This window comes from Pollachius pollachius (assembly GCF_949987615.1).
Source record: "Pollachius pollachius genome assembly, chromosome: 17".
Lineage (NCBI taxonomy): Eukaryota > Metazoa > Chordata > Actinopteri > Gadiformes > Gadidae > Pollachius > Pollachius pollachius.
The window spans coordinates 4,292,108-4,318,367 of record NC_136950.1 but is presented as its reverse complement, the minus strand read 5'-3'; the positions used below and the strand labels follow the sequence as shown (position 1 = coordinate 4,318,367).

At 45.3% G+C, this 26,260-nt stretch overlaps 1 protein-coding gene across 1 annotated transcript in view; it reads left to right on the top strand.

The window, feature by feature from the left end:
* The window catches only part of sugct (succinyl-CoA:glutarate-CoA transferase), a 61,101-nt gene that overhangs the window by 8,034 nt on the left and 26,807 nt on the right, over positions 1 to 26,260 (top strand). Inside the window, exons 9-12 of the mRNA XM_079754758.1 lie at positions 5,043 to 5,138; positions 9,847 to 9,918; positions 10,142 to 10,239; positions 10,777 to 10,879. Coding sequence (XP_079610884.1) covers positions 5,043 to 5,138; positions 9,847 to 9,918; positions 10,142 to 10,239; positions 10,777 to 10,879 — 369 coding nt within the window. The remainder of the gene's footprint in view (positions 1 to 5,042; positions 5,139 to 9,846; positions 9,919 to 10,141; positions 10,240 to 10,776; positions 10,880 to 26,260) is intronic.

Sequence of the window (26,260 nt, the reverse complement as noted above, 5' to 3'; positions counted from 1 at the left end):
CCAAAAATGAATGGAACGCAGTTGGATGCATCGGAGCGTCCCAAAGTGTGGTGGATTTGTTGTGTTGGGGATCTCCGTCTTGTTTTTCCAGTCCAGCGAGATGCCGGGCAAAGCTGTCTTCGTATGACGGAGTAGATTTCAAATAAATGTAAACATAAACAACATTTTGCAAAAGCACGGCTTATGGCAAGAGTAAATCAAGATGCTACTGCACACAGAGGTCAAATATCACATTTTTTTATGGATATAGTTTGTATAGAGAAGCTGTCAGTCTTTCTGTCTGTCTGCCCATCAGTCCAATTCCCTGCTTAATCTTAAGTCTGTGGTGCAAGGCACCAGCGGCGGGGTTTGGGGTGTGATCCCCACTGTGGTATACGACCAGTAACAGCTTAAGAAATGTCATAAAGTTAATAAAGACGAGACTAGTCACGATGACTCATCAGTTTTTGGACTACTCACAACAAATGTGCTTAGTAGCTTTGGCCAAAACATTCTGGTCTAATAGTAATTCATGGCCATAACACTGCACTAATGGACGGGCAAAGGATCATGGGAAAGGAGCTCGTGGTCAGGGTTGTTGTGATTTAGCTCAGTGCAGTTTGGGAACACACGTCAACGCTGCACGCGGTTTGGTTTCTCTACACAGCACCACCTGCCACAGTTTGTGTAAAGAGTGCAACCGGGTGTGCGTTGTGTCAACACAGACGGGCACAAACACTTTTCCATGCACATGCACGCTTCTACACCTGTAAGAGTTTTCACCCCCTCATCCCTCTTCCTCCTCTCTGCTGGCCTTCTCCATCTTCTCTCCTCCACTGTTGTCTCGTGTCCTTTGCAGTGTACGTGTGTATGTGTGTTGATTGTGTGTTTGTATCTATGCATCCTTTATATGTGTGTGTTTTGGGTAATAGCTACATCTCTCTCACTGCTTCAGTTTAAAGGAACACATCCTCTGAATAAAAGAAATGCAGGTAAAATGGTCCAACACACAGCTAGCTAGCTAGCTAGCTACCTACCTATCTACTTTCACACACTCACTAAAGGTGCGCACGCACGCACACCGACACCCCGACACACATACCCTGGCTACGAGTGTGTTTAGTCTGGACAAAGCAAAACAACAGGCTACGGTATACACACCACACCCTGTATAACAACCAGACTGTCTGCAGCACATGCTGAGCTGGACCTCGTCTCGCGGAGGACAGCCAGAGTTCTCCGTGGCTCAGCCTCTTCAAAGCCAGACCACTTGACAGCCAGTCCGTCCAGCCAAACAGAGGGGCTGGGAGTGGACGCTAAAACAGAATTCACACATGGTCTTTTTGTCGCCGTTTTATCAAGACAATGCAAATGCAGTTTAAATACGTTTTTAAAGTACCTTTAAAATACCACACTGTGAACCATGTACAAGAGACACGATTATGTCCTTTTTGTTTCCCAGCTGCAAGGTTCTGGGTTTAAACAGCACTATGCTATTTTATGCCAGGTATGCTACCTACCCTTGAGCAGGACGACAAACCCCCTACCTGCTTCTCAATAACGTGTAGCAATTGTAGCTTTGGATAAAAACGTAAGGTTTTGTCGTCTTTGTTTTTCCAATAAGCCATAGTTGGCGCTGTGTGGTAAACCCAGGGAAACCTGTCGCACTGCTGCAACTTCACAAACGGCGAGATTATCAGTCATCTTTCTAATTGAGCCGGTCTGCCAACCACAGACAGAAAGACATAGAGACAGATGGACACAGTGTGTCTGGGAATGATGTAAACATAGGTTTAGATGCGTGACTTTGCGTCGGTGGTGTACTCATTAATCAATGTTTGACTGAGTTCCACAACTAGAATTTGGAATATAGACTTAAGAAAAACAAATTCACACAAAATATGAACATGCATACTCCTACTCATAATTTCCATTGGCCATTAAAACGTCTAGTAGGTTCATTGTGTGCGTGAATCAACTTTGTTAGTGATTTACTGTGTTGCCAGCAAATGTTTGCTGCTCACATTGAGTGATGTGATAGGTTGAGAGGAGCTTAGTGGGTTTTCATTGGTTCCAGACTAGGAGGTTGAAAACACCCTTTGGAAAGTTGGTTTTCGTTCAGCTCGTGCCATGGCATCGAGGTGACGCAACAGATGTTGCGAGGCATAACATGTCCACATTTATATGATGGATGGATGACAGCTTTCCTTGCAATGAATATGACATCACATGCATGTGTCTCTTTTTAAGGTTATATAAAGCCCTTATTAATGGCCCAGATTACTTTTGGAGAACACATGCAGTCAGCAAACACGTTGACTGCTGACACTGGCTCTGGTGGCTGTAAGTCGAGCTCTATGAATTAGTTTTAGAAGGTTCTGTTCCACCATTCATGTGCTGGAGTGATCGCCCCGTGTAGAGAAACAGGCAACAGTGATGATCATGTACTGTGATTGATGAACAACTCCATCCAACCTTTTAAAACCAGTGGTAGGCGGTGTGTTACAGTGGGACTAGAGGCACACTGCTGGCCATAAAACAGAAAAAACAACAGTTAAATAAAACAAACTAAATACATAACAATAAATACACATGTGAATAAAACATACATGAGAACCGTACACAAACTACTGATGAAGGCCTGTAGACGTGGGTTTCAACACACTGCGTTTCTTGTGAGGAAAAGGTTCCCAAGAGGAAGGCGGGGAACCCTCAATATATAAACCCACTCTCTGTGGCCCAAAAAAGTAACCTAGTTTACCTAATCCTCCAAATGTTTGTCTCTGGAGCAAAGAGTGGAAAGGGAAGGGAGTTGGTCTTTATCCATCAGCAGAATCCCTTTTGGGTACACCGGGCTCAGACATTGAGTACACAGGCCCAGTGAAGCACATGCCTGTGGCTTCTCCTTGTGTACATCAGTGGACCGAACATGGCTCAACACTGCCCAGTGTTTGGCCCATTCCAAATCCCCTTATTGTAGCTCAGTCGATAAAGAGTCTTTACTGGGTACTGGGGGCTGGGGTGTGATTCCCACAGATATTTAGTGACCCAAGATTTGGAGTAGTTTAATCGTTTGTGTACTAAGCCGACAACATCAATGCTGCCATCTTAATCGCTGTTTATTTTTTGTTTATTCGTTTACTTGGCTTCACCTTTGGATTGTGCAGATGGTATTTTCCCACTATTGTTCTTTCAAACACCACCACATGGCTCTAAAACTGGGACGGGACTGCCAACATGCGCTCAGTTTGGTAAACGTGCCCCCTCGTTTTTGATGTGTCGCTGTGTCCTTTGTTTTCCGCAAAGAGAACTGCCAAAACGTCTTGTCTTCCGTTGAACAATTTTAAAGTTGCATGAATGCGCTGGCATTGATTACAAGGTTGATCAAACATGTGCTGTGATTGGCTAGGGGGATTAGGAGGTCACAATCGCTGCGGTCGGTACCTCAAGCTGTTGGAGATAAAATACCCACAATCCACCTCTCGCTCACCCACAATCCACCCCCCGGGGATTACGCTGTGGTTGGCTGTGTTCTGAAGCGCTGCAACCACAGGCACGATGACCGCAGAGAGGAGATGAAAGAGACTTGGCCATCAGGGAGCTACATAGCCATGGTCGGGCCGGCCCTCAGCAACACTGTTTAGGAGTTCTTTCGACGTTGTCATGGAAACATCACAAGTCAATTTAAGGGGGGGAGGCGGTAAGAAATTTTGAATGAACCAAAATCTTAATTGGCTGGAGTCAATTCAAAGAAAGATACCTAGCCGTAACCTGCTCCTTAATGACATGTATCTGAATCCAATGTAAGTCGCTGTGTTAAAGAGTGTTTCCTACCCTAATGAATAATGAGTGAAGGGACATTGGATTTCCCGAACGGCGACCCAAAAGAGAGTGTGTGCTCTGGGTCAGGTATGTGGGACCGGCTCTGTTCTCCACATTCATGCGAGTACTAGGAAGGACTGTGGTTTTGACTTCCTGGACTGTCGTGGATATTCAGCGGGAAAGTGTCAAAAGTGACAGCAACAACCTCTTGATTTAATATCCAAGAGAATAAACCTCTCACCACCATGATGGCCTTTCTCTACTTGGATCTGGTGTGTCCTCTCCTCTACCTCTTTGACTTCCTTCTCTGTCTCCCCATAACCTACTTCCTCCCGGCCCTTTCCTTTCCCTACCTCTCTGGCTGTGGCCGAATTATCCTGACTATTTTTACATTGAGGGGATTTTGCCGACGCTTTTATCCAAAGCGACAACCATCCACTCACACATTCAGACACCGACGGCTGAGTCAACCACGCACGGCGACGGCCAGCTCATCGGGAGCCGCAGGGATTGGTGTCTTGCTCAGTGAATCTAAGTGGCCATGATAAGAGCTGATCAAATCCTCAAAATGCTAAGGAGAGGTGCCTTAATGCTTCCTTCTTTATCTCCTTTCGCTTAGCGTACACTGGGCCATGCTTTAAGAAAATAAAGGAGATAACGCCATCTCACAATTCCTTGCGGCAGGAACATTCAAAGCGACTCACCATTTGTCCGTAGACAGAAACAAACATTCAACATGACCGACGTTATTTTCATACTAATTGGGATCTACAGTGTGACCATGAATATGAGTGGACAGGAGTGTGAGCTTGAGCAACCATTCTCAATGTAACAGCCTCTGTCGCTACCTCAATATCTAATTCCTCCCTCTCTTTCCTTCACCCTTCCTCTCTGTCTCCTCAATACCTACTTCCTCCCGTTGCTTATTACAATTTGTATTGATGCTTCATAAAATAAGATTATTTTTTATTATTTTCAACCAGTTTCTTTGTCATTCATGCACTGTTCATACCATTGTATAAACATACATTGAGCAGACGTGTTAGGATAGTCAAAGTTATAGGATATACATATTTCAGCAATGGAGAAAAAAATTATCTTCACTGTATATGGCAGCTACAACTTACTAATCTCTCTCTCTCTCTCTCTCTCTCTCTCTCTCTCTCTCTCTCTCTCTCTCTCTCTCTCTCTCTCTCTCTCTCTCTCTCTCTCTCTCTCTCTCTCTCGCCCCCTCTCCCCAGGTGGCCTGTCTCAGCCATATAGCCTCCAACTATCTGAATGCAGGGAAGGAGGCGCAGCGCTGGGGGACAGCGCATGAGAGCATCGTACCCTACCAGGTGACACGCTAACATGCTAACACGCTAGCATGCTACCATGCCAACATCAATATGCACCTAGGAGGCTAATAGAAAGGTATGGACTATGTGCTAACACATGCTGAGCTAAGCATGCTAAAATGCCAATACAACAACGCAACAATTGTTATAAGCAAAGACCTGGAATCATCATTGTATTTCATAATTTTTGAAGCTCAATTCCCAGTTACAGATTGACTAATATCGACTCTGTTTAACGTTGATATTCATTTTAACTTTTTTTTGTAATTGCTAGTTAAATTGTTGATTTGTAATCATGATAGAATACCATTGTATTCAGGCTAATGCATTCTCTTTTCAATACTTTGTCCCAAATCTTTGTCCCATTGTGTTTCTGCAACAACCGTGTTATAAGCCTGGTTGGTGGCAGGAAAACATCTAGCTCACACACACAGACACTGCCTGAGAAACATGCCCAAACCACAAAGAACAGTACAACTCTGTGGTTTTATCACTTCTCTCATTCACTTTGCCTTAATTACCACCCTTTTGTGCATACACATGCACGTTGGGGTCTGCCCGTGTCTCAGCATGGGTTCAGTTGCAGCTAATCCGTACCGCGTTTGATAATTTTTCTGTTTCGTATGTCATGGAAATGTATCATATGCATGCGACATATTTCATGGTACCAAAGCATGGCCCCTTAATTTATGAGGTGCTATGTTAACTATAAAAATGGATTGTTAAAAAGAGGCAAATCTCTGATAGGATCACAAACAGGCCACTTAGTCCCACATGGCGACACTGGCGGGGATTATGGTCTCGTAAATACTCTGCTGTTTAGAACTTTTGGTCCCGAAGGGAGAAAAAGAAGAAGGGGAGAGGAAGACTTGGGGACATGCGATGGAGGAGAAGAAGTGCTCAAATAAAGAATAGATAGGGGAACTGTGGGGTGGAAACAAAGGCTACCAAAGAGGCAAGGACAGTCTCTTTTTCTCTTCAATCATTTTGTGTTTACTAACCTGGAAAATGCTTCCGCTGTCAAAATATACTCAAGAATAGGCTCATAGATTGTTTCAGACCACATTTGAGCATGATTTTTTGCTTTACATTCTTCAACAAACAACTTTTGAAAATGTGAGAGTCTGCAGTAAAAGGAGAGCAGAGAATAAACGATAGAGACAGAGAGAGACAAAGCGAGGGAGAGAAACTATAAACACCCTATGGGTTTCAAAAATGTGTGACCTTTACACCTTGTAGATCCCAGTCACGTCCGATTCCTGAACCTCCGCCGATTCCCCTGATGTGGCTTATCGCATCGCTCCGTGGAAACCGCTCTATTTACCACGGACTAGAAGGGGGCACGTAAATGTCCAAAGTATACTGCCCTGTTACAGGCAAACCCCCGGGATCGTTCTATACGGATATTATTGCCACTTGGATGTTGTAGTCCCTCTCCCACCCTTCCTCTTAATCTTACACTTTTACCGGGAAATATCATCTGCCCTTGGGTGGGTTGCTTGAGTGGGTGGTGCTCACGCTGTTTATGTAAACACGCAAGTATTTAATCCTTGCAGTATTTGTACCTCTGACATTCCCAGTGATCTACACTGGGAGACGGGGGCCATGACTCTGGCAGAGCTGGTGCTTTTTGTTGCTTACTGCAGATATACATTATAAAGTATTTCTCGACTATGATGGGTTGAACGTCTTCCTCTATTCATTAGTCTACATACAGGGAAGACCTTGTGCAAGGTTTGGAGGTTAATTCATTGTGCGACTTGATTGCCAAAGCGAGGTTAGTTTTGATATGCAATGTTCAAGAGTTCTTAAGCTATGTGACCAGCCCGACAAAAGTTGTGGAAGCGGACGTTGAGTCTTTTTCTCCTAATTGGGTGTATTGAGGTCTGCCGCGGTCGGCTCAGCTGCCTCTTGGTCCCTGTTGCTGTTCTTCCTTATTGCTCATTTGCTGTGGCGTAGACGGAGCCGCCGGCACTCGTCCGTAGCAGAAGAGAAACGAGCAAGGTCGCTTTAGATGCCTGGCGGTGTATAAGTGGGGTGGATGGATGGATGTAGAGACAGCCATGAGGGAAGACGCCATACAAGACTTTTGATGTTTTGGTGTATGTCAAAGTATCATTTATCGTTGGCAAGAAATAAATAATTACCCGCATTCATCCATATAGTTAGAGAAAATAGATAAAATGCTATTCCTAAATGGTCAGGGTCATCTTCCCATGATGCACGGTTGGTCTGTAGGATCTCAGTGTCATGTTTAAGAACCCTCTAGAGTCCCATCGTCTGTCTAGGATTACGACCATGCTGCCCCGGTACATCAAAAATGAGCATGCTATTTAGCAGTTTTATGTTGTTGTATATGTTGACACGCACATCACAACATGAAAACAGAAAAGACCCACTCACAGCAAACACACTACACCAGTCCCGCCAAACGTGAATACGCACACTAATCACAAGGAGGTCTTAGTAATAGAACCGAGGAATGCAAGACATGATACACAGCAAGCACAGACACCCGAGGTGCGAGGAAGTCGAGGATTTCAGTCAGTTTCTCCCGACCAGAACAACAAGCGAATAGTTCTGTGGAAAGCATTCAGCTGTCCCATCCAACCCCTTCAGAATCCCACCGGCAAAACCTTCACCTTGTAATCCTTGTGTGAACTTTTATTGTGTCGGGCGGTCATGGCAGAGATGATTTATGTATATTTTTTTCTAATGCCAGTGTTTGTGGTCACAGCTTTTTTAAAGAATCCACCATACACATCCACCCTACATCTGAGTTCACATCAAATAGCATGTGGCCTGTTATGTTTCAGCCAATATTTTATCCATATTTCAGACCTTATGTCTCTGTTTCCAACATCATAAATGTGCCATTTCAAACACGGAAAGAATGGTCCAGTGGCCTCGTCGTGCTGAATCTCTCAGCACATGACTTGGCTAAGGAAATACTCAGTTGGAGGTTTGACATTTAACACTTTTAAAACGCCATACATCATTTCTACTTCTAGAAATCAATTACACTTAATAAGTAGTTTTCCGCTTCACATTTACACAATGACACACTTCCACACCTTCCAGCTATGGAATAAGACCGCCTTCCTTCTCCTGTCGCCCGCGATCTGCCAAGTACGCCCGCACTTCTCTTTGTGGACCCAAAGACATGCACCATCACTCATCTGGGCTGTAAGTTCTAATAAGCACTGCTTGACGTTTATACATTGATACACTTTCCTCTTGCTCGGAGCCATCTACACAGTCACACAGTCTTTTATTGGTGGCCACCAGCAGCTGCTCCGAACAGCCATGTGGAGCTGCAGGGGCGGTCGAGCCCCTTGATAGTTGAGCTACATGAGAGAGAGAGAGCGGATGCTCCCCTATCTCGTGATACGTTTACCTTCAGGTCACTTTTAAACCGTTTAAACTGTTGCCCTGTGTGGTTGACTCCGCCGTCGGTGTGTGAATGAATGGTTGTAAGTCTTTTTGTAAGTAAGTATATTTGGATAAAAGTGTCCTAAATGCAAAATCCCCTAAATGTAAATGAGAGAGCATGGGTGTGAGCAATCCCCTTTCTTGTGGTACGTTTACCTTCTGGTCGTTTTTGAACCAACCATCTTCCCTGGGCTGTCCGGGACCATCTGGCCTCAGGTCTGTTGTTGGGGAAGGTATTCTGGCCTCAGGTCTGTTGTTAGGGAAGGTATTCTGGCCTCAGGTCTGTTGTTGGGGAAGGTATTCTGGCCTCAGGTCTGTTGTTAGGGAAGGTATTCTGGCCGACAGAGATGCAGGAGGGGCAGCTTGTCCACCACGGCTCGGCAACACACTGAACTCCTTCTCCCTACCTTCTGTTTTTGTGCAGACTTTCAAAGTGTTGGCTCAACAGAGCCTGCACTTCCTGTTTGTCCTGGCTGGCTCTTTGATGGCGGGAGTGAATAACCCCCCCTCTCTTTTCGCTCCGGTGCTAAGAACCCCTTTCACCTCCCAATCCCGGTCCTGCTATCCTCATAGGGGTCGCAGTCACAACGTTATTCTAACCTTTGGCTACTTTTAAAATGTTCCCCGGTTTGGCTCAGATGTCTATAAGCCGAACTCGATCATTTTCTTAGTCCTGCTTTTCCCGTCACCTGGGACAACGAGAGAGAGAGAGAGAGAGAGAGAGAGAGAGAGAGAGAGAGAGAGAGAGAGAGAGAGAGAGAGAGAGAGAGAGAGAGCGAGAGCGAGAGAGTGTAAGGGAAGGTTGTGGTTACGGCCTTGATGTGGTCCAGATCTGAGTGCGGAGCCGCCTGTGCTAACCGCGCCGCGCCGCGCGCCCTCGGCACATACTGGGCGGCTTTCAGCGGAACCTTGGCTGGTCCTCCCCCTGCGGACGACACCGCCCGCTGCACGGGGGCGGGGGGCACGGATGAAAGGCGGGCGGCAGTTGTGGGGTTAGCGCGGGTTTGGAGTGCTGTGTAACCTAGCGCCTGAAGGCTCGCTAGCTGGCAGCTAGCTGCCTTATCACAACACACATCAAACGGATCTGTGGCGGGGGGCTGGCAGTGAAAAAAAACGGGGACAGGTAACACGTGTGTGAGCGTGCTTGAAATAAACAGGATGTAAAGGGAGGGAAGGTGCGCATTGTTAGGGAGTTAACCATTTGATTTATTTGTATTTTCTGCGTATTTCTTTCTTTCCTTTCTGACGGTCTTGATTCCCTTCCTCTGTTCTGCAGGGTTTCAAGACCAAAAACGGATACATCGTCGTAGCCGCTGGAAACGACAAGCAGTTTGTCAAAGTGTGTCACGTACGTCTCTCACACACAAACGCACGCTCGCAGACACACATAACACACACACACACACACCCACAAAGGTACAAATTACTTTAAATGCAGAGTGAACTAGAAAGAACTATGATGAGCTTCAGCACATTGTGGTCCATCTGGATCAGTATCATGCAGCCCAGACAAACCTTTGTGGGGAAATTTATGAAAATAAACTTTGTGTGTGTGTTTGTGTATAATATAGGTACTCAGCCTGACAGAACTAACAGAGGACTCAAACTACCAAACCAACAAACTCAGAGTGAAACACAGAAAACCTCTGCTACACATTCTATCCCAGAGGTAATACACACACATGCTCAACACAATTTACCCTCTCAGATACAGAAACACACACACCCAAGACAATTAATTCTCTTGATGCACGCATATGCGCACACACAAACACAGACAAATGCAAAATCATTGACGCACACACACATCACACACATCTTAACTTGATCACAGAAACAGTCAGGCGGCAGAACACATAGTTACAGATGCACTAAACATCGTCCCCTCCAGATGCTCTAACCACCAATTAGGTGGGAGGTTGTGCAACAACTTTCCTGTTGTTTCCCATTCAATCCAGAGCCGCCTAGCGCTCTGAGACCCCTAGTGACCGCCCTGGGTACGTGCCCCAGGCTTCCAGACGTCAAGACATCCGTATACACTCAGGCGATAGAACAGGCCAAGTGACCTGCAATTAAATAATCTGCTAAAATTGATTGATTATAATTGATGAAACAACATTTTAGATCAGAGACAAATACAAAAGATCATTATCACATTGTTTGTCTTTCTGTCTCTGTCTGGCTCTCTCCCAAACATCCATCGTAGGTTCCTTGAGATGGATACAGCTGATTGGCTGAGGGAGTTTGAGGGGTCAGGTGTTCCCGTTGGACCAATCAACAGCATACAGGAAGTGTTTTCAAGCCCTCAGGTCAGTGAATTACACCCCTCTTCGCTTGGGGATTACTCTGCTCGTTTCTGGTTTATACATAGGAAAGAATTACACCGGGCTTGAAACTAGACAGCTAATCCCAGGGCAGAAATCCCTGCCATGCCACAGACATTCATGTGCTCACGGTGTGTGCATACCTAGTGCTGTTGTTTACATATGCAGTCTGATTTGCAGGTTCCTTTTGGTCCTCCTGTTGGTCTTTCTATAAATATTTCTACATCATTTATATGTAATTGATGTAGCACTAATACCTCACACACACAAATACTGTACACCCTCACCCACACCCTCACTCTCTGACTCACCTTAATAAGGATAGGTACACTTAATCATAACACCTAAAACCAGGCGGATGAAAACATTAATTAAAAACAGTAAATTAGCGTGGGCTAGCGCCGCTGTGTAAACATGTCATCCATGAATGCAGGGTGAGTAGCAGACCATGCTAACGTGTTTAGGGGCGTCCTGTTTGTAATGGAGCGTGCTGGCCAGTTAGCCAGTTTTCTTATGTAGCTAATGTAAACACCTCGGTCATCTGGGAATGTGTGACATGTGTATAGCACCAGGCAGGCCCACATTGAGTCGACCTACTTACAGTGTGTGTGTGTTGTGTATGTTTCTCATATGATGAATTTACCGAGCATATCGTCGCATGCGTGTGCACGGTTGGGTTATGAAAACAAAGCAGCAGGACATTGTGTGTGTGTCTCTGTGTGTGTGTGTGTGAGGGGTCTTCACGAGTTCGACTCACCCGATTCCTAATAGTCCTGGGAAATTAATTCCCAGGATCTGCTTGTACCCGATCATTAGTTTCATTGATTGATACATTCGACCCGTTTGTGTCTGAAATATCCCAGAGACCCCCTGGAGCAGGTCCTGCTGTGACTCAGCTCCATGGCGCTGATCCATAGCGTTTCCCTGTATTTCGCGCTCTTGTGGTTTTGCCACATTATTTCCTGGGGTCGACAGTAGCTCAGGAGGGAGAGTGGGTTGGTTGGTAACTGGAAGGTTGCTAGTTTGATCCCCGGCTCATCCTAGCTGAGTGCTGAGGTGTCCCTGAGCAAGGCACCTCGCCCTAACTGCTCCTGACGAGCTGGCTGTCGCCCTGCGTGGTTGACTCCGCCGTTGGTGTGTGAATGTGTGAATGAATGGTTGTAAATCGCTCTGGATTAAAGCGTCTGCAAAATCCCTTAAATGTGAATGTTAAATTTCCTGCCCTTGCAGTCCGATCCTAATGGGCAGCCTGATCTTCATGCACATTACTCAGCACTTCCATGGGTTGCTCTGCTGACCACCCTCACCACAGGGCTTCTCGTATACACTCTGCAAATACCCATAATGATGAACCGGAGATCGCGGTACAGAATGGGACCCAACCCTGAGCATATTGACCCTGATAAAATGTGAACCCTGACTGGTAGGGTTCCCGGGTTGGGACTTGGATGCTAGGGTCCGAGTAGACCCACGCAGACTTCTAGTGTGTATGTGTCTCCATTAACCTATTTCCATCAATGTGTTTCCAGCTTCATTCCCCTCCTTCCATTGTCTCTCTCTCTCTCTTTCCTTGCTGTATTTGATGGAATAAAAACAAAACCTTAATCACGTTAAATCCAAACAACTATTTTGATGGTTGACCAATGCAAAGATTTGGTTGATAGTCACGTTCCACAATCTTTAAACCCCCCCACCCCTCCTTCAGCAGTTCTGTTAATGACGGCCTATTTGTTTTAATCAGGACCTACTTGTGGTATGTCAATATACTCTCTCACTCTCTCTCTCTCTCTCTCTCCCTCTATCGAGACGTGCGGTTACCACAACAAGTATTGGTTTTCCATATCAAACCTTCACCATTGTGTGGTTGTCTACAGTAGATCTACAAATGGATGTTTGACAGCAGACGGACACCATACACCATGGGCTGGGCCAATGTCCCAGTACATGGATGTTGGATGGATCCATGTGTGAATGGTGGATGGATGGATAGAGGAGCAGGTGAGATGGATGGTTGGCTGACGAATCTGGAGCGATGGATGATTAATAACCGGATGGATGGTCTAAAATATGTATTGTGGAGGAGAATGAGAGATCCCGAACGATCCAGCATGGCCCACAATGAGTTCTGGAGGGCTTGCTGTCCAGACGGCTGGCCACCACATTAGTCTGGCTCCCAAAGTCTTCCATTGATGTGGCCAGCAAGAGAGGAATGTTAAATATGTGGGTGTGTGTATGCGTGTTTGTGTGTTTGTTTAATGTTTGTGTGTCTGTGTGTGTGAGAGAATGTGCCTTGAGGACTACAGCTTTCTGTGCCACCTGCCATGGTTGTGCTGTAACGATGAGTCAGTGTGTTTGTGTGCATTTGACCTTGTATGTGTTTGGACTGTCTGTGTCTGTTTATCGGTTTGTTCGTGTGCGTGTGTGTGGGTTTGGTACGTGCCTTTGTGTGTTTGGTAGCATTTCTGCCCTTATATGTTTGATCTTAAGGTTTTTTCTGGCTTATTCTGTGACAGAAAATATAAAGACATAAATATAAATGTTTAGTTCCACAGAATAATTGGCACCTTCTTGAAAATAAATGAGCAATTATGTCAAATGTCGTGTCAATTTATTATAAAGCTCACTATTTAGCCCTTGAGGATCATTCTTTTCTGGCAGAAGCAGGCAGAGGTTAGCTATCATGCACACTGATGTCTACAGGTTAGGCTGCAGACATGAGGCATAGAACCCAGATCTGCTGAGCTGGGAGACTCACCACATAGCCAATACCCTATTGACTGGCTGAAAGAGGAGGGAGAGAGGTGAGGTGGGTGGAGTATGGAGGTATACAGTGGGGCAAAAAAGTATTTAGTCAGCCACCAATTGTGCAAGTTCTCCCACTTAAAAAGACGAGAGAGGCCTGTAATTTTCATCATAGGTAAACCTCAGCTATGAGAGACAAAATGAAAAAAAAAATCCAGAAAATCACATTGTCTGATTTTTTAGGAATTTATTTGCAAATTATGGTGGAAAATAAGTATTTGGTCACCTACAAACCAGCAACATTTCTGGCTGTCACAGACCTGTAACTTCTTCTTTAAGAGGCTCCTCTGTCCTCCACTTGTTACCTGTATTAATGGCACCTGTTTGAACTCCTTATCAGTATAAAAGACACCTGTCCACAACCTCAAACAGTCACACTCCAAACTCCACTATGGCCAAGACCAAAGAGCTGTCAAAGGACACCAGAAACACAATTGTAGACCTGCACCAGGCTGGGAAGTCTGAATCTGCAATAGGTAAGCAGCTTGGTGTGAAGAACTCAACTGTGGAAGCAATTATTAGGAAATGGAATACATACAAGACCACTGACAATCTCCCTCGATCTGGGGCTCCACGCAAGATCTCATCCTGTGGGGTCAAAATGATCACAAGAACGGTGAACAAAAATCCCAGAACCACACGGGGGGACCTTGTGAATGACCTCCAGAGAGCTGGGACCAAAGTAACAAAGGCTACCATCACTAACACACTACGCCGCCAGGGACTCAAATCCTGCAGTGCCAGACGTGTCCCCCTGCTAAAGCCAGTGCATGTCCGGGCCCGTTTGAAGTTTGCTAGAGAGCATTTGGATGATCCAGAACAGGATTGGGAGAATGTCATATGGTCAGATGAAACCAAAATAGAACTTTTTGGTAAAAACTCAACTCGTCGTTTTTGGAGGAGAAAGAATGCTGAGTTGCATCCAAAGAACACCATACCTACAGTGAAGCATGGGGGTGGAAACATCATGCTTTGGGGCTGTTTTTCTGCCAAGGGACCAGGACGTCTGATCCGTGTGACGGAAAGAATGAATGGGGCCATGTATCGTGAGATTTTGAGTGAAAACCTCCTTCCATCAGCAAGGGCACTGAAGATGAAACGTGGCTGGGTCTTTCAGCATGACAATGACCCCAAACACACCGCCCGGGCAACGAAGGAGTGGCTTCGTAAGAAGCATTTCAAGGTCCTGGAGTGGCCTAGCCAGTCTCCAGATCTCAACCCCATAGAAAATCTTTGGAGGGAGTTGAAAGTCCGTGTTGCCCAGCGAAGGCCCAAAAACATCACTGCTCTAGAGGAGATCTGCATGGAGGAATGGGCCAAAATACCAGCAGCAGTGTGTAAAAACCTTGTAAAGACTTACAGAAAACGTTTGACCTCTGTCATTGCCAACAAAGTGCATGTAACAAAGTATTGAGATGACCTTTTGTTATTGACCAAATACTTATCTTCCACCATCATTTGCAAATAAATTCTTTAAAAATCAAAATAAAAATGTGATTTTCTAGATTTTTTTTTTTCATTTTGTCTCTCATAGCTGAGGTATACCTATGATGAAAATTACAGGCCTCTCTCATCTTTGTAAGTGGGAGAACTTGCACAATTGGTGGCTGACTAAATACTTTTTTGCCCCACTGTACATGGCAGCAAGTTCAAGTATGACTGACATGGAGAACGACGGACTGACTCCACTTAAGTACGTTGTCAACTTTTCACCCTTTTCACTGAACAACTAATGAGTAACAAACACAGTGACCCAGCTATCAATTGCACACAAATGATTTGGACAAAAAAAAAATTTCTGTTCCGTTCTTATAGTGGGGTCACATTTAGATGGTTCTCCACATTCAGAAGGGTCACATGTCAATAGCTTGGACTCTGTCAGATCAAGAACCAGAAATAATCAATGTCATTAAGGGATTATGTTAGAACTCCTTCGGAGTTATAGTTATTCCATAAATGCCAAATACCAGAAGTTTACAATGTATTAATAATAGACCATAGACCAATGGCCAATGCTGTAGTGTAACTCATCCATCTGATCTGAATCAGAAGGACCAATAACACTAACGCACATGATATACTTATTATCACCTTGAATGGAAGAGCAGGACATCTGTAACATTTTAGGCATGAACATAATAACAGTAAATAAATAAATAAAAAAACAATATCTGCAGTTGTCCTTGGGTCTGTAACTTGGGCCCCTTGGTATTTTTTATAGTGCCTAATGATGTCAGATTCGGTTTAGCTTGTGTACGGTCATGTGTGGAGACGGCAGAGATTAACCAAGCCACCCTCTATGATTCATGTCAGTGACTCTGATGTTAGCCAATGACAATCTCTAACTTGGATTCCTCCTTTAGTGGATGCTGCTAACAGTTCTGTAAACACCTCAGGCATACCGGCTGATATTTGATGGCTCTTTCTAGAACCTCTGAACTTGAACCCCATATTCAATGTGGGGTGAGTCAGTCAGTAGATTTTATTTGATCCAAAATAACTTTTGTGGATCTTGCACGAGGTGGGCTGTGGGCATTGGGGTTGGAAAAGAGAAGCTTTCCGCCTGAAGTCAAAGACCTTATTACCATGAGATTATCCTGACCCAAACGTGACTTTCCAAAGGAGACGAAAAACTATCCAGTTGTACTCTGTGTTGAATTAATGGTCCATAACTCTTCATAAAATCTCATTAAGCCTGATTCAAAGAGTATCTTCAGCATTTAATTTAACTAATGACTGATTTCTTATTGCACTCCCTTATGCAATTTATGTAGTCCGCAATCAATGGCATAAATCAGTTCAGCATTTGAAGCTCTGTTCAGACCGGATCTTGGCAGCCATAATGTAAATGTATGGTAATCCAAGTCAAATTAAATCTTCTGCTCATTCTCAACTCTAGAAGCACTCGATTTAAAACGCGACGTGTGTATAAATACAAAGTTAACAGTATTTATCCTTAGAGATGATTTGTGTTTGGATGAAAACACAAATCCTGCTATTCTCAGGCAGGGGGAACGAGCGGGAATTCCACTTACGTGGGTTCCTACTGGTCATCGTCGGTTGGTCCTTCTTCCTTCTCCTGCCGGTGATCTAGGAGTGAATGTGTTTTCTGGCTCTTGAAGACGGGCCACTTGAGGTTGTGGGCTCTGTGCTCGAGGGCATGAGGTGGATGACGAAGGAGAAGAAGAACAAGGAGCAAAAATGGCTGAGGCCGGATCATTTGAACACATAAGCAGTAGTTGTTTTGTAACCGTTTCAAGGGCCTGCATCTGGTTTCAACATGTAACCAAATTGGCTTTCTTGTAAATTCACCCCTGTACTTTATGTTGGCAGACGCTGAGGGGCGAAAAAGACAGAAAATATTATCTTTCAAACAGATGAACGTGACTCGTTACCCTCCCCTCTTTAGATCCTCCTTATGAGGCAATAAACATCTACAGCCTTTCTCAAATATAATCACCACCGCACTCCATATCGCCTTCCATAAACAACGGATCACGGGCGGGGTGAGCCGGCATGACGCGTCCTACAGTCCAGCAGACCTCCGCCATGTGACTCCAGCGCCGTGTTCTGAGCCCCCAGGTTGAAATGGAGACCGTGGATCTTAAATGAGTACCATGCCACATGTGAGAAAGATGAAATAGATTCAAATATGCTTACTTCCTCTTCCTAAGAGATCAAAACCCTGTCTCGGCAACACCAATTCCACACGGCTTCTGCCTCGCTCTCGCCTTCCTCTTCCTCCTCTTTGCCCTTTTGTTCCCCCCCTCCCCTCACCCCGCACAACCACCGACGTTTACATCTTGTTGCCCTACTACGGGGCCGACGTTTGACCTCGCCTTACCAATCCTACCCCATGACCTTTGGCTGATTATGATCATAATCCACAACCCTCCTGGTCACACCTTCATTACATACGAGTGTGAATACGAGACGTCATCGATGTACGGGTGAAAAGGTCCATAGATGAAAAACTAAGGGTAACCGGTCTAATTATTTGCTGGTGTCTGCAGCACGTGGTTCCATAGCGGACATTTACCAGGTATCATTAACCGCCATAGTCTCTCTCGCACGCGCTCTCTCGCTCTCTCTCTCTCTCTCTCTCGCGCGCGCTCTTTTGCTCTTGCTCTATCACTATCTCTCTCCCCCCCCATCCATTAAGGTCAACTGTGCTCTCAGGCTCTTCGGTGTCCAAGTGGCCCTGACAGCCCTCTTCTGTCAGTGCCTCTTGGCTCTGGCGTGGTGCTGCTCCTGCTGCTGCTGGTGGGTGTAGGAGGTGGAGGAAGGGTGGCCGGTGGGGTGGGTTTGAGGTTTTCCATGGTTTTGGGTTTAGCTGCTCCTAATCAGGACGGTAGTTACAGCAGCCCTCTAAAAAACTGGGGCCTGGAAGTCATTATGTGGAGCCCCCCCTAACGCCCCTCACACCCCCCTCCCACCTACACACACACAGCCCCTCACCCACACTGCTGTTTCAGTGTCTCTCTCTCTCTCTCTCTCTCTCTGTCTCTGTCTCTCTCTCTCTCTCTCTCTCTCTCTCTCTCTCTCTCTCTCTCGCTCTGTCTCTGTCTCTGTCTCTGTCTCTCTCTGTCTGTCTGTGTCTCTCTCTCTCTCTCTCTCTGTCTCTGTCTCTCTGTCTCTGTCTCTGTCTCTCTCTCTCTCTCTCTCTCTCGCTCTGTCTCTGTCTGTGTCTCTCTCTCTCTCTCTCTGTCTGTCTGTTTCTCTCTCTCTCTCTCTCGCTCCATGTCTTTTCTTTCGACACTCCTTCTGTTTGTTTGTGCTCAGCTTTGTGTTAAGACTCATCGTCTCTCTTAAACGTTGGCTCAATTTTTTTTTCCTCATCTTAAGGTTTATTTTCTCCCGCTAGCATGTGTCTTTTATTTGTTGCTATTTTCATTCGTTCGTTTCTGTAAATTGTGTATATTGTATGTCAATCTTCGCAACTTTGTGTTCATGAAAAGGGAATTCACCCTGGCATCAAACACTCAACAGACACATTTATATACACACACACACGCAGACATCCACACGCACTGAAGCCTGCAGTTGTGTGTGCTTATTGTTATATATATATATTGGTATTTGTGTGTCTTTGAGTCCAGTGATCACGACAGCACAGAGGAGGCTCACTTGATTTAGAAGCATTAACCTGAACCTCCTCTGAAACACATGGAACACAATATAAATCACCCTTCTCCCCCCACACACACACACAAAGACTCTCACACAGGAACACACGCACAGACAAGCAGGTACAACGCTTACACACACTCGTATACACGAACAGACACACACATTGCTCCCACACACTTTTCTTTCCAGCCAGCTGTATTACCGTGGCACGCTGTGGACCCAGGAATGCGTGTGAATTCGGGGTGTATTCTCGTCTTCTGACGTAGAGAGAGAGAGAGAGAGAGACAGACAGCTTCACTGGGCCACCCTGACCTGGGGTCAGCGTTCCCTGTCCTAAGACACGGAGCAAGGCCACTGCCAGGATCTCTCACACCAGGAGGGATGAGATCTGAAAAGACGAAAGCTATGTTGGTGGGGGTGTGGGGGGGGAGGGGTTATCGTGATTAGTTTGCCGTCACAGCTCGCCCCCCTTCCCCACTCTTGGCGGAACACTGAGAGGGTTTAGAACCGAGGCACAAGGTCACCGTGACGACCAAAAGCCCCCAGCCTTAGCCAGTCTGGAGCATTTGAGGAAACCATCTGTCTGCGGCGACGAGTGACAGGAGGAGGTGGAGGAGGAGAGGAGGAGAGTTTGTAGAGAGATTGAACGAGTGCAGAGGGAATGGCACTGGGAGCGCACGCCAGTGCTTCCACCATCCAATCAGAGAAAGATGGAACACGAGCCAATCGGTGTGCTGGATGTCACCCGTGGCGAATCGTATTTCTTGAGTGACTGATTATCTGAGGAATACGGAAGAGGATTAGGGCCACATGTGAATCATTTTTTTGTTTTGGGTTTAAAGTCTGAATTCTGATTTTAATCTCACAGGCTAATGTAGGAAAGTTCCTTAGAGGCTACCTGTAGGGAACCAGGTTCGGGGAGAGTCACTTTGCGACAGACAGAATGGGAACCACACGCTGACCAAAGAAGTTTTAGCGTGGTCCCGTAGATGAAGAGGATTCAAAATACTCATATTAACCACATGTGGCCCTAATCCTCTTTCGTAAAGAAATGCATGGATTCATCATGCTTTAATTATACTACGTAGATGACTTTTTCTTCGTCATTACTATTTCACTGTATATAATGGCCATGTTATGCTGCCCATTTTATTATATCGTTCACTTTGGAAAAATCGAATCCACCATTTAGGGAAAGTAATCCCTTCTGATTTGAGATGACAACAAACCATTCTGCAAAGTTCAAACCTCCATGTTGGGATGTAAGGGCTTTTCAGTATCCCGTACAAGATCCAAGCCAATGGGAACGGTGCGATATGGGCTAAGCTAATCACAAGACCGATAAACCAATCGAAGACCCTTTTGTTGCTTTGGGTATACTATGATAGCCAGATGGTCTTTTGGTGGTCTCTACAGACCGTGGTTCTTATACAATGTTTGAGCCAATCAAAGGCCAACAACTTTTGAGTTACTATTGGCAAATTTTCTGTTGAAGAATGTAATCTGATAATACGCATTCTATATTCTGCCTCATAATTCCCTGTAAATACCAGGAGTAATGGGGACCGATGTCTTTGTTCTTTACTAATCATCCATTGTGATGCTCAAAATAAACATAGTTTATGTTTTTGCTTCACCACAAATTCACCTTGTGTTATCACTGGCAAACGTAACCGTCATCATGCGTCTCTATGAGTGGGGAAAAATATGTTTGTACAACAGGCAGTTTCCTCTCTCTCTCTCTCTCTCTCTCTCTCTCTGTCTCTGTCTCTGTCTCTGTGTCTGTCTCTGTCTGTCTGGATAACATGAAGGAGTGTATCCTCCCGTCTGAGCTCCTGAATCTCCTCATGTCTCCAGTGGCAAATACCTCTTACTATCTGTGGAACTGAAAGACATATTTACTGCATGTTTAAATCCATCTGCCAAACAAGATCACACCCTGTTTTCCTGTGTGTGTGTGTGTGTGTGTGTGTGTATTTGAATGACGTAGTGTGTGTGCACACTCTGTCAAATGTGTGTTTGTGATGTGTGTGTTTGTTTTGACCTTGTGCGTGTGTTCAGTATGTGACCTCATTGTCTTGCATTCCAGATCAATCAGGAAGACTAAGGGGACAAGTGGGAGAGTGAGGGATATAGATTAGGAACAAGGAAGAGAGGGATGGACAGACGGATGGATGTGGGGGGGAAAGAGGAAGAGCAGGTTGAGTTAGAAACGGAAGAATACATAGAGAGTCAGTTTTTCGTCGGAGACGAATGGATGGCCGTCCTCTGAGGAGGTCGGGGTAGCTCTGTAGTCCATGACTCTTCCCCTTCATAGAACACAGCCTTCAGTCTGTCAGCGGCCCGGGAAAGAGCTAGTGTCTGTCTACGCCGGGCCGGGCGGTTGAGTTTCTTTTTCACGTGACATGTTGAAAAGAGAAACTCAAGGGCCTTGAGAGTGTGATAAGTCTCTACCTTGTCATGCGCTCGCTCTGGCCCTGCGTGTGTGTTGTTACAGCTGGCTCCACCCCCACACTGTTCCCCTCTTGTTTAATTGGACGTAGGTTAAAGGAAGACGGACGCCGTGATGTTACCTCTGAAAAGAGTCTCCCCTTCAGGAAGGGGGCGATCAGGCCCCTTCCTGGAGGGGTCCTGATCGCATTCTGTTGATGGAGTGAATGAAGTCTCCTGTGTTGATGAAACTGGTGTGGAGGTTAGGGTGGTGTCAACCACGATGTCCACAGACTACCTGTAGCGGCAAACCTTGAGCAAGACCTGCTTGAGCTTTCTGCTTATGAATGACATGTATCTGAAGTCGGGCGACTGTAGCTCAGAGCGGGATGGCTAGTAACCGGAAGGTTGGTAGTTCGATCCCCGGCTCCTCCTAGCTAGAGTGTTGACGGTTCCCTGTGCAAGACCCCTCACCCTGACTGCTCCCGACGAGCTGTCTGCTGTCGCCCTGCGTGGTTGACTCCGCCGTCGCTGTGTGAATTGGTGAATGAATGGTTGTAAGTCGCTTTGGAATAACGCATCAGCAAAATCCCCTTAAAGTAAATGTAAAGTCATGATAAGCATGCGACTAATGCCATGCAGTCACCGGTTATCCCAGCATCATTCCCTCTCCTGTCTTTGTGCTCTACCTTGGCAGTGGGGGTGAAATATCAAGCACTCATTTGGAGCTGTGCGAATGGCCCTGCAGTCTCTTCTCTGTTGGCGCATTGGAAAGAATTGTCAATATACACATGTATAACGTGTACTATGTGCGCCCACAAGCCTCTCTGTGTGTGCGCGCTTGTGTCTGTGTGTGTGCCGTGTGTGTAAGAACCATAACTCTGGGAGCTGTCTTCATATTAAATATCTGCTATATTAATTAGGTGTGTGCTGTTCACCGACAGAAACTCTCAGTGCTGTCGTCCCTTATCAAGGCGAGCTGGGGGGGGGGGGGAGGGCAGAGAGACCCTGAGAGTGGATGCCCTGCCACAAGAGTGAAATATTAGTTTACAGAGCCGCAGATTCCTCAGGTGGTCCGTCCAAACCGCTACTCCTCAGCGACAGCTGGTCTCCTAGCACTTAGTTTTTCCTGCTGGGCTAACAAGAGCTTCAGATCGGTTTGCTCCAGCTTCATTAATCATCCCAACCGTGACAGGCTGTTTGGGTTGAGGAACCGGTCCGGACCGTGTATAGAACCAGGAGGGTCCAGCAGGCGGGACCTCTCACAGAGCGCCTTGACGCATCGGCGTTCCCAAGGAAACAGATGTCAATATCTCCTTTCTTCTCGTTTCTTTCCACTTCTCTCCTCTCCCCTCTTTCTAACTTTCCTATTTCCTAATCTTCAACCAATCAGACCCCTAGTCCCTTTTTTTGATGTCTCTTTAATATAAATCTTTTGGAATTGCGAATGTCATTGGGTTCTTACATATATTGTCCTGCTGTTGCCGTTGACTACCAATGATATTCCTGTTTACTTCCTCTTCCAACACCAAGAAACACACCCCTGCCCCTGTGTTATTGTAGGACCTGTTGCTGGGCAACGTCCTCCCTCTAAGTTCTAACGACTCTGGGAATTGATAGGGTCCACAGTAATTGAAACGCGGCTGCTCGTTAGTGGAGCGAGGTCACCGGCACACAGCTGCACTAGAGGAAGGAGGGAGGGCTGGATGGACAGAGAAACGGATTGATGGATGGATGATGGACGAATAAATGGATGGATAGACGGGGGATGGATGAATGAATGGATTCATGGAAAGACGGATGGATGGATGGATGGATGCAATAAATTCAGTAATTTCTGTTGTATTTGTACAGATCAGAGTGTACTCGACATGATTCATTATGAATTGCTGTCCCCATCCTCTGCCCTATGCCCTGGGCAGCAAAGGGCAAGATGTGGGGCTTTCTCTGGTCGGGGTTCGCGTTTGACCATAGATGGCCGTGGGATATGTAATTATTTTTCAGAACAACCATTCATCATTTAAATTGAATCCCTTCTGAGCATTATAGAGAGCTGCCTGGAGGCGATTATTCTGATTGTGTTTCTCTTCAAACAGTCGCAGCAGATTCCTGTAGACAGAGGCGCCAAACAGCGGCCCTTCTCTGGCCCCTCCAAGTCACCCAGAGTGTGAGAATAGAGTTTGACATTTTGCAGCTATGCAAATAAAAAATAGAAAGACTGGGGAAATAGGTAAAATAAGGGGTATGATAATTCGGCAGTAATAACATGACATTCCTCCGAAATCTTGTAGCATGAGAACTTTACGCGTGATACTTGCTTGCGAAGTGCTCATCAAAACTGCTAATAACTCCTAACCGTCGTAACAATCCCATCTTCCTGACCAAAACTCAAACTCGCAAACTAGCATGTTCGATCACTCAAGTTGAACAATAAAAACGCACATTTGGCCATACATGAAATAACCTGAACTTTTGCTATGCGAGGTTTGCTACTGGAAATTTAGGTTTGTAGATTTTAATTTGATATGCTTACCGTGGCTCTAGTAGCTCATGTTTTCTCTCTTGTTTTAAGATCAGTATTGGGCTTTTATATCGCAACCTCAAATCACAATGACCGCCTCCACTTTAGAGATAGGGGAGCACTAAAATGTTTGTTATTATGTCGTTAGTAATTCTGTTTGGTTATTTGTTAGTTTCTTAGTCATCATGGGGAGACAGTTGTGTTTCGAACTGCCCCACCACGTTTTTAAGTTCATTGGCCCAGGTTACGGTATTTTTACTTTTATGTCCTCCCCTCTCTCTCCCATACTTTCCTGTCTATCTCGCTCTATAATAAAGCATAAAAAAGCAAAAATAAATCTTAAAAAATGATATATATATATATATGGTGGAGTATCGCCAATGAAAAACATGAGGATGCATTGTGGTGCCTTATTTTATCGCCCAGAAAGGCATGGTCTTTGCGAACCATCACAGGGACTTTGAGAGGAAACCAGGGCAGCAACGAGCTCCTGTTCGGTAGCAAGCTTCTTTCTACATCGTTTTTATTTTTTGTTGGCAAAATCATGGTTGAAAAAGCAGCACTCGACGAACATCTGGAAAACCACGGAGGGGAAGGGATTTAATGACAACCAGGTATTAATAAAAGTACAGCAGCCCCAGTAGAACACGTATGAACGTGTGTTGATCCATAGTGTCATTACACACAAGCATGTACGTACGTACGCACGCACACACGCACATGACAAACAAAGATTGTGCTTTGGATAGTTTGGTTAGTTTGAAAACAAGTTGGATCGTCATCTTGTGGTGTTTTATTTTATACTATGTAGTCGGAACCATGTCCCTCTTGATCTGCTGCCCTCACACATAAAGGCAGTCTAGGTCTGCTAAATGCTTTGTGTGTAACTTAACAGAACAGGGTTCATTGCCGTTTCATAACAGGACCAAGGAATAGAATGCTACCGGATTTCATGGCAACAGTGGAAGCTGAGAGTTGGACTTGATGTTTGGATGCTCCGCTTTTGTTTTTTTATCGTCATCTGATGAATGCCAATTTCCTCTTTCAAGTTTCATGCAAATATTGCCATGTTATCAATGTCCACTTGCTCAGTTGCATGTCAGAGAAACAATATAATAATCATGGTGCGAAGGCGATAGAGTTACATGGAGACCGAAATATTAATAAGATGAGGTTTTTTTTTTACATGAAAGGTGAGGATTATCAAAGTAGGAAGGAAATCTACAAAAAGGTGGATGAGTCGTTTTTGACGGCCACCGATATGCTGAGTTACCGAGAGGGCAAAGGAGCGAAGGAGAGATCAAAACAGAGAGTGAGGGCTGGTGTTTATATTCATTCAAAGGCACACAAATAAATGAATCCTTCCCAGGGTTGTAAAAACCTAAAGGTATTAACCCAGATTATCACGTTATCCGAGTAGGAATTCATGTGATGGCAAGGCACTTCGGAAAAGCAACACAGCTCTGAATCAGAACCCTGCCAAATTGCCATTCCAGAACTCCAGATTCCAGCGGGGAAGCACGTCCTGTCTCATATTAGTTCCCGAGCAGACGACCGGCATGATATCGGACACGCTAGTCTCTCTCATAAGAGCCTTGTCACCGTTTAATGTTATTGATCTCACCAACTGTGACAGTACTGCTGACACTAAGCACTAAATGGCCAACAAAAACCCTGTGGGCTTATTATTCAAAAGACTAATAATCATCTGGATGGAGAATAATATTCATAATAATAATATAAATGTAGGCCTCGCTCTGAATGGAATGCATCTTAAATCTATTATATAGTATAATGAAAATAGAAATAGGATTAATGTTAATAGTGAGATTGAGCCATTGTAAGAGTTGGTTGCTGGATGGGCGCTGAACTTGTGAACTTGTACTTACACAACAGTCTGTTCAGCCGGCCACTGGTGGACTTATAAAAATGCTTCCTGTCTATGAAAAAACACTGGGATGATGACCTCATACCCCTGCTGCCAAGACCAGCTCCATCAACAAGCCCCTGATCTCCCTCTGACCCGCCTCACCCCGCTCTCTGTCTGTCCGTATCCCTCCGTCTGTCCATCATTCCTCGACCAAAAATGTTCGATTGGAGGTTTAGAATGCATTTTCCAAAAGTGTATATGCTGGTGCCAACGCGTGCGTTTATATGGACGTATGTGTTTGTGTATCTGTTTGGGGAACAGTAAGAAGCAGATGTTTGACATGGGGCCAAATGTCTCCCAGGTGCCTCTCTCTCTCCTTCTGTCTCTTTATCTTTCTTTCTTTATTTCTTCCCCCCCCGCCCCCCCTTCTTTATTTTCCTTACAGGTTGAAAATGAAGATCTAAGGGTCAGTTAGGGACAAACACACAGAAAATGAAAAGGCACAAGCCAGTCCATTAATATATTTTATAATGGCTTGTTAACATCACTGGTAATATTCTGAATTGCCCATAAAGTACAGTCATAACGTTTATTGTAATGGCATGTGTGCCCA